This window comes from Teleopsis dalmanni, chromosome 2, assembly GCF_002237135.1.
Source record: "Teleopsis dalmanni isolate 2A chromosome 2, ASM223713v2, whole genome shotgun sequence".
In the NCBI taxonomy this organism is placed as follows: domain Eukaryota; kingdom Metazoa; phylum Arthropoda; class Insecta; order Diptera; family Diopsidae; genus Teleopsis; species Teleopsis dalmanni.
Window position 1 is genome coordinate 129,063,692 of NC_051847.1, and position 10,052 is coordinate 129,073,743.

Consider the following 10,052-nt stretch of genomic DNA (forward strand, 5'->3'; position numbering starts at 1 on the left):
ATAAACAAGCAAAACGAAAGGATATTCAAAAGCAAACGTGATATCGAGAAAAACAACAACAAAACATTTGTGAATATTATAAATGTTGATAGTCTGAAACACTGATGTCCTGATACATTGAAATACAGCGAAGCTGATACATTGATATATGATTATGTCTCATTGAAGTTAATCATGTCGTAGCTTAAGAGTCATTAAAAGGTTAAAATGATATATGATGGTAAATGTAAGTCACTAGGATAATTGAAAATGAAACATTTTTCAGTGAAAAAATTATAAAAAAAATGTAGGGAAATAATATTATACGTATATGAATAAAAGTGAGTTAATTCAACATTGCTTTAAATGAATGCAGAAAATAATTTTTTTGTAGTTGTGCAAAAGCATAAGTGAAAAGTTAAAAATTGAATAATAATAAATATATCTCTTTGTATGGCTCAAGATTTTTATTTTTAAAACTTCAGTTTTTTCAAATATATTGAGGATACTTTATTATATGGTTATCCTTAGTAAATTTCAAAAGATTTCAGTTAATTAGTATAAAAATAGTTACAAAAAGAGAGGTTATTAGGTCATTTTTCTTCGAAAGAGAAAAACTAACTATCAATAACATTGTTGTTGTACTTCAAAATGTTATTAAGGCTTGTAGGAATATTACAAAAATATGCCATTCGTAATTTTATTAAGACCTAAATAAAGAAATTTCCAATAATTTGAGTATATTATATTAATAATTTTTTTGTTAAACTGGGTAATTGGTTTAAAAATATAATTTTTAAAATAATTTAGTTTAAACAAATTTTTCTATTTAAATTAATATTTCAACCATATTTTATAGTCATCTTCAGGGTACTATAATATTTTTATTATATAGCAATTATTTAAAATAAATTACAAAAGAATAATCACACAATACATTAACAATAAAACATGAAATACATATTTCGAGGAATGCTATATATACTCTTCAGGATTTGTTTTATACATCTGAGCCCAGTGTTGTGTATCAGTTCTATAATTGAGATTGCTGTCACTAGGAGTTTATAAAATATAAAGGATTTCCAAGAAAAACGTTTTTGTTAGTTATTTTCTTGGTGTAACACATATATATTCTAAATCCGGGGCTTTGATTTGATACAATGTAAAGTAAGTGCTGTTTTGTACTCAAAATTTTTTTAGTACGTCACGTCGTACTCAAGTCCAACTATATTTTTTTGTTTTTATCCAACATATGCAGAATCCATCACCTTTACATTTGATTTGATAAACGAAATTACAGCATTACACAACATATGTTTTTTAAACTAATAATAAACTGATGATGTACTTTTCTAATAATGATATAACATATTGCATATTACTGCTACAGTTGAATCTGAGTTCTTAAAGGATAATTAAAGCAATAATATTTTCGTTTATGAAATAACTAATCACATTACACTACACATTTTTATTTTAAACATTTAAATATTAATAATTAAATTCATTTTTATAATATGGATATACTTATTCAATTATTACTTTCCAAAAACTGCTTTTAATACAAAATTATAGAAAAAAAACTTTTTTAATGAGTTCTTATATGTTGAGTATTTTTTATAAAAAATTATTCAAATGAATTATGTATGAGTCCCTGTAGATGAGTTTTTGGTAATTAATATGTTGCAACAATAATCTTATTTTTTGCAAAAGTCCAGTCCCATAGGAAGACATGTTTTGTCCTTAACACCTAAATATCGTATTTAATAAATAATGAAACTTCTAAATATGTGCGTTAACATTATTTTATAAATACAACCAAAAACATTTTCATCATTATTTATTATGAAAAAAATTTAATAATAATAGTGAGAGCAAATATTAATAGAATTTCCATAAAACAAATTTAGAAATCAAACTTAAATATTTCTTTATTCTGTTCTAAAAAGTTTAATTGATTTCATTCTGCTAATCAATGAATAATCTAAAATAAATTAAATATTGAGAAAAAATGTCTATGCGTTTAATATGAACAATGCAGAAAATTACAACAAATGTTCACTTTTATCCCTCAACGTTGTTTTTATTTACTGACATATTTGAGCTTATCATTGCTGTAAACATATATGTGAGCATTGAGTGATAAAAATGTCTATATAACTTCCAATGTCCATCTAAAATGTAATAGCCCTTGAAACCATAAAGCCAACAACAACACTAATAATAATAATAATATTATTAACCTTTTTTACACACTTCACAGACTAAACGCATTTAATATGTGACCGCAATTACAAAATGAGTCCTGCAGAACTTATTTACACCAACACACACGCATAACTGCTAAACTTGTTGCATACTTTTGTGGGTTAACATTACCTTAAGCCATAATATAACGGTGAGAGAAATAAGACAAGGAAATAAAGGAAAAAATGGAGCAAAAAACACTTAACACTGAAATAGAAAAATAAAAGGACGCAGTGCGGAGAATGAAAGTGAAAATAAAAGTTTTATGCTGCCACTTTCACACAGAAAAGTGATGATTCTTCCGACGAATGGCAATGGAATTGTTGTTACCAGCAGCTGCTGTCAGTGCTCATCTTTCATCTTTCAAAACTTGTAGGTCTCTCCAGGCAAACATGGCGTGCCACAATTTTTCACTTAAACATGATTTAACGTGATTTCTGCTGTCACGAATACGGAAATATTAATACAACATTATGAGTAGGCAGTAGGCAGTAGACAGTTGGCAGTTGACAGAGGCCACGGTTGACGCGGTTGGCAGGACCTTAGAGTAACCAAGACCAAAAAAGAAGACAACCCAAAAAAGGAATTAGAAAAAAAAAACTGCAGTAGTAGTCGTAATGGTAGCTTGAATAATATGAAATTTTGCTGCTGGCCATGCTGTGCGAAAAGTTTTTGTCCCCTCGGTATTACGTGGCAGTGGAATACAGCGCAGACTGAACTGTATTTAGTGGCAAATGGTTTTTACATTTTCGCATTTAAAACTTTCTCACAGGACTGGACAATTCCATTCCATGCTGGTTTATATTTTAATTTTTTGTTATTTTTTTGTTATTTTTTGTTGGTTTATTATTTGTTTTTCAACACATTGAAGCATTAAATTTTAACAAATAAAATAAGTAATAATAAATTTTGTCACACTCCGTAGGGCAGCTAGGACTGACGTATAACTTTCTGTGCCACAGCATCCATTTGAATTTTATTTAAATTTAACTTAAAATTAATTTAATTTGATTGAAGTGCATTTATATCTGGGCCAGCCAGTCTCGGCCCATTGGCATATGCTTAATTTATATGTAAATTTTTTTATTTATTTTTTTATTTTTATAATACTTCTTTTATTTTTGTCTCAGTGCCCTGCCTCAGTTGTATGCAAGCATATTTCCGGCATTCCTTCGCCCCTGTAATTGTGCTGATATTGATAAATGTAATGTAATTTATTTTGGGCTTATAATATTAAGGCTTTATACTTCTTTGGTGGCGTGCCTCAACAATGTCCTCGTATTATTTTGTCACAGGCTTTTGTGCTTCAATTCAATTTTGCTGCTGTTAAAAACGCATTTAATTTGATTTACTGTCCTCCAAGTGATAAACGCGTACTTTTGTATGCGGCTTAATACACTGGCCACAGAGCAATTTTCGCAAGCACTTGAAATGCTTGCGGAGCAAAGTTTATACGGTTCTTCTGATTAAGTTGTTAAAAATATGCTACGGGTATCATTTCTTATAAAATATCTTTTTTTCTGCTATTAATTAAAGGCATTTTATTTATTTTTCAAAATTTTCTTTTGTTATTATTGAAGAAAAGAAACCGTAGGAGTTCCTTCAAGTATACAATACCTAAACTTATGCTGACTTCCATTTCTTCCATTATTCATCAATTATTTCCTTATACTTAATTTTACAGATACTTTTACTGTAGCTTTAATTTCTTCTTTAAACCTGAATTTTACACGAAATTTCGCCAATTCATCGCTCTTATTTCGTGCTGTGCAATATTTTTTTAGTCCGCGTTCTTTATTTGCTTGTTACTGTCAAAAGGTATTTAAGCGTTGACATTTGAATGTCTGGTTGACAGGCTTATGTGGCTCCCGGTGTGTGTTAAGTGTAAGCCTATTTGGTTCTAATTACATTCCAAGTGGGCGGCTTCATACATTACATGCGAATGCTTCATTTATAGCCCTCTTTGTGTTTCAATAATATTATATGCTTTGCATTTAACTTACCTTTTCTGGGTTCTTGATAGACAAGAAGATTAGGCGTAATAAACACAGATTAAAGACATTTCACTTTAAAGTGAACACAAAACAAATTACTTCAACAGGAAGTGTGATGGTGTGATGGAGTTATGGTGGCAATATCTATTGAACTATAAAGGATGCATAAGCACGTATTTTGGTACACATATATATATATGTATATACATTTATTTGTAGCTTAAACTCTTCCTCAAAGTATGATGAAAATTGTATAGGGAATTACGAAATGAAAGTAAAATATTAGGATGACTAAATTTGCATACAAAATATGGTATAGCAAAAAATATGAAGATATATTTGCAAGCAATAAAAATATGTTTTATATAACGAAATATTTATAAAATTTAACTTTTTTTAATTTAACTTTATTATCCAATAACAAGAAGCCGATTAATTTCACAGACAGTGAAAATATTATTAAAAAAAACATACTGAAAAAGCATAGTGATGTGGAGTATATTAAAGGATATTTGCAAGGGAAAATTAAATTGATTAACAACGTAATAAACGTTTAGAAATTCGGAGAATTGGTTAACACGAACCATAGGGAGAGTGTTGTGAAATATATTAAAACATATTTGCAAGGTCAAATCAAATTGATTAACAACGTAATGAACGTTTATAAATATGGAGAATTGGTAACCATCAAGCAAAGGTATGGTGTTGTGAAGTATATTAAAAGATATTTGCAAATGTAAACCAAATTGTTTAACAACAAATGAACATTAATTAGCACAAGCAGGCCACCAAAAAAAAAATAACAATACAAGGAACCAGCACAAAATGTAGTTTGTTTAAAAGATCTAAGACCCAAACAAACGGCTGACAAAGCAAATAAAATACTGGAACTTATATAGCGTATTGAAGAATATAAAGTTTATTTAGAAGATATATAAGAATTTAGCGAATGCTTAATAAAAGAAAATGCATTACGGAAATGTATTAAGAGTCTTCAGAAATAACCAGTTTACTTAAAAGATAAGAGAATAGTTAATAAAGTAAACCAAATTTTAGAACATAAAGCGGGTATTAAGGAAAGTTATATTTTGGGCGATGATTTGTGTGAAGGAAGAAAAAGTAAAAGCAAAACTGCATTTATTTTCTTATGAATCTGTTCATTTATAATTAAGTGAAATTTGATCCAAACAATATATAGTTATTACACATTGAACTCATCTTGAGGTACGGTCGAAAGTTTGCACATTGGTTATCGTATATAACAATGGATTGTACCATAGCTTCCAATATTATAAGGAACGTTGAATAGTGTAAGACAATGAAATTTATTTAGTGCATATCGACACATATTAACAGATCAGATAGCATAACAATTTCTGTAAACATTAACTAATGTCAATGAAAACCAATTCTTATAAATGCACTGTCAATCTTTATTTTAAGAACAGTTAAAAATGAATATATACGTAAAGCTAAAGGTGTATAATATGTAATCGAAAAATCACTAAAAATCATATTATCATTGTATAATATTATTGTGTGACTTTAGAAATAACAGCTATATTATAGGAAAGGATGCATGCGAATCCTTTCAAGTATTTACAGTCCGTCCGAACTGTCATAAAAGTTATAATTTAAAAAAGTCAAACCGAGAAACTTGTACGACGAAATATTCTATTTTAAATGCATTTTACACGGGACGATACTAGTTTAAAAGTGCATAAGGAGAATAGTTGCTATTTTCAATAAATAGACTAGTCAAACCTTCAGTAGAAACTACTTAGGCAAAGGCTTAAATGATCTTAAAAATGAGGTCTTAGAAAAAATTAAATTTCTTCAAAAAAGAAGTTTCTAGAATGCTGAACATGCGTAGAATAGTGATAAAACAGATATAAGGTACTTTCTTTATCTTCTCTTTGCTGCGACAAGTAACCACATATGGAAGATTCAATTTGTAAGCATTGTCCCCTATTAGGTTTTAACACATCAACAAATCTACTACAAACCTGATAACTTTAAGAGAGATAATATCAATATTTATTTACATTACACCAGTGGTATGCCCAGATGGGCATTTGAAATTAAAAATCCTCATTGATCGGCTTTATAATGGCCGAAGGACACAAAGATATATAGAGCCAAATAATAATAATGTTATTATATCCATTCACTCCATGCTTTGGAGGGATCTAATGTATGTCCTACATCAATATTTGATTTGAAATGACATATAAGTACTGACTATAATGAGTACTGGAATAATATTTTGTAGAACTAAAAACTTCCAAACACAAATTCGTCTTTTGTATTACTTTCCTATTTTGTTTCTTAAACTCACTTACGGAATATTATAAAATATTTATATGAAAATAATCTGACAAGTAAATTATAGCTCAAAAGATCTACAATATTCACTATGAGTAATCAGTGATTATTACTGATTATTTTCAATGAAATTAATTGATTTCTAGATTAAGTTTTCATTTCAATGCAATTAGATCTCTAAATAAAAGCAATACATATCTGACATCAAGATAGTTCATCCTTAAAAATAATCTTATGCAGACACACATCGAATTAATTTCCCTTCCGTTTATTGACAATACTTTATACAAAAATTGAAATAACAGACTCTGAACCTTTATGAGAATAAAATGTAAGGCCTCTGCCTTTTTAAAATTGGTAACAGCACTGTACTGTTCTAGCAACTTCATAATTAAATTAATTAGAAATGCTGTCAAGCCTCCCTATGTTGAATTATAAAGCGCCCCACTAAAGTCTTAACTAACAGCACGATTTTAAAATATTTGTTAACTTTGTTTCAGAAACTGAATTAGTATAAATCCATAAATTTGATGAAATCTACATAAAAGTTTAATTGCATTTTGTGTCGCTAGGGACCAATACCTGCATTCGGGGATTACGAAGACCCAAATTATGACTATTCTTGCTGCAGTAATTTGCTTCCACTTTTAGAAAAAACTAAGTACGGGAGTTATTTGTTCTGAAGTACAAGTAATACAATATATAAAATGGTATATGAAGGAGTATTGGAAATATCAAATTATAAACTTATAAAAACCTGAAGCATGATGGAGCAGCCGCAATCAAGATTTATGTGAATAACTTGCAATTAAGACTTCTAATCCAATAAAAGTTTCACTCATTAGATGAAACTTTGTTTTTTTATCTTTCTGTTAGTAAATAAAGTGAATATATATATATTGCGTCCGAAGCAAAGGAATTTTTTCTAATAAAACAAATTCAAATTCATGTTGTTTTTTATAGATGATCGCAAATCTTAAAACCGTGATGAGTTATTGTGAACCAGAACAAACTGCATCATGAATTTATTTTTATTAAAAGGGATTTGTGTTGGAATCTAAGAGGGTTGGAGTTTTTCTCGTCATGATGCAGTCTTTGCAATATATGCAGCCCTCATGTGTCATGTTTAAAATATTACCGAAATATTTATGCTGCTGACTTTCTATTAAAAAGTTTGATTGTCTATACGATTAATTCACATATCATGATTTTAGGATTAATAAATTCCATTTTGTACATATTAACCTTTCCCAAAATTTTATTCAAATAAACTAAAACTTCCAAAACACAAATAATTCCGTATATACATATAAGAAATTTTTGAACCCTTTAGATACAGATATTTATCTATGTATTTATTGCCATTATTATATCGGTGAAATTAGCCACTCCCCATAGCATGGCTCTCATCTGATCAATGTTACATTTTTTGTACATATTGTCTGATATATATGTGTACATAATATGTGTATATAAAATATGTAGATATTTTTATATGGTATTATATTTTATTATTGAAATATTTTTATATTCAGTATTTTATTACTGAAATTCTTTATAACTTTGATTATATAATATATTTGCTTCATTAAAGTTTTGGGCAAAATTTTATATTGGATACATTATTTGGGACTACATATAATATTACATATAAATACTTAATGTGTGATAAGCATATCAAAATATGTTTATACTTAATTCAGAAAATTCAAAAAAGCTATTAAATAACAAGCACAGTATCGTATATTGTATTATACTCGTAGGGTCATATTCTTAAATAATGGACAAAAATAAATACAAATATATTAAATAACTTTCAACTAAGTTTAATTAGTAGAATTTGCATAAAAATTTTGCAAATAAAATTCTGAATTATAAATATATTATTCTTAACAGTTATGAAATGCTTTAGAAACACCTAAATATATCAAAAAAAATTTTCTGCAGAAAATGAAATTTATTTTCCTTCATAATCATTATTATTACCATCCATTTATAATTTCAGTAGTCTCTCTAAAGATGAAAGAAATTAAATCTATTTTTCATTTTCAGTTTTCATATGCTTCCCTTAATTAAGTTATTGTGTACATAAGTCACAGAAAATAACTTCTGAACCTGTCTTTATAAGTGCTCCTAATACCACAATATCTTTTATTTTTTTATGCATTCCATTACAGATTCGCATTATTTATCTTTCTACCCTTTAAAGTAATATGCTTAATTTATGCTCCACGAAAAGGTAGCCAAAACTAAATTAACTTCCAGTTCATTTCTCATTATAAAACCACATTTAGAAATTCATCATAAATTAATTAATTTGACCCAAAGTGGGAATAAATTTTTGCACTTCACCTGACCACTCACCCTTCCAGGCGACACGCAAAACACTCATAGGTCAAGTGGCTGTAAAAAGTAGCAGCTGTGCTGTTGCAAATGCATTAACATAACTCAAAAACTGCTGTCACTATTCACATGATGTGGATGATGTGGTTCATTATAAAACATTTAATTAATTAAAATTCCTCCAGAGAACCCAAAGCTTCACGCAGACAAATCAAACAATGTCTTTCACTTCAAGCAAAATATTTAGAGAGATAATTTATAATGAATTACTTCTGTAGACATTAAGCCAAGTGAAAGATACAAAACAAGACAAAAAATAGAGAAGGAGAAAGAGGAAAGGAAAAAGAAAAGAAAGGCAACTTTTTCATGGGAAAAGTTAAGACAAATAACTTTTAACTTACCGAAAGCATCGATGTGACTCCTTTCAACAGTTGTTGTTAATCCAAACACAAACAGCGTCATTATGTATTCAAGCAACATTTCATGCGAAATTTTGTATTCAAAACGATAAAACAATATCAACAGCGATAACGAACGAACGCTACGAGAACAACAACAAAACAAGGAATACTGTGTAAAGGATACTGACAATGAGACGCCGTATCAGGCCGTTTCAAGTCGTATCAGGCCGATTCAAGTATCAGTTGCTAATACCACGTACAGAATCGCTAAGATGATTTCAAACAGTTTCCTTTACTCACTGCCACGAATCGCAGCCAGCGACAATTTGGCTGCTTAGTCACTGAATTAAGTTAATTAAAACCGCAGTAATGAACGAAACTGGAAACACTGAGTAAACGGGATTAGAACTTCAGTCAAGTGAACAAAAGTGAAAGCGCTTACTGCTGCCGCTAATAGTTGAGTATGCCGTTAAGCCGTTATTGTTTTATTACTCGTAATACTAAAATTATTTCATATAAAAATTCTATTGCCATTTTTATTTTTATTTGTATTATTTGTATTTTTTATATTGAATCAAGCAAAAATTTTTTTTTATGTTTTTGTTTTTTCGTGTTAAATTCGTTATTGCTACACGATTTCATTAGGAATTCTGTGTCATACCCGACTCACACCTTTCAGCTGCGTTCATTAATTTTTAATTAAATGATTTCCGTTTAACGGAAATGTTATTATACTCTTCGGCATACAGTAACAGCATCGTAA

General features: G+C 28.7%; 1 protein-coding gene across 1 annotated transcript in view; it reads right to left on the reverse strand.

Annotated features, from left to right (window-relative positions):
* The window catches only part of LOC119678741 (protein sidekick-2-like), a 92,122-nt gene extending 82,305 nt beyond the window's left edge, over nucleotides 1–9,817 (reverse strand). Inside the window, exon 1 of the mRNA XM_038090753.1 lies at nucleotides 9,290–9,817. Within this exon, the coding sequence (XP_037946681.1) occupies nucleotides 9,290–9,368 (79 nt within the window). The 5' untranslated portion in view covers nucleotides 9,369–9,817. The remainder of the gene's footprint in view (nucleotides 1–9,289) is intronic.
* Nucleotides 9,818–10,052: the final 235 nt, after the last annotated feature.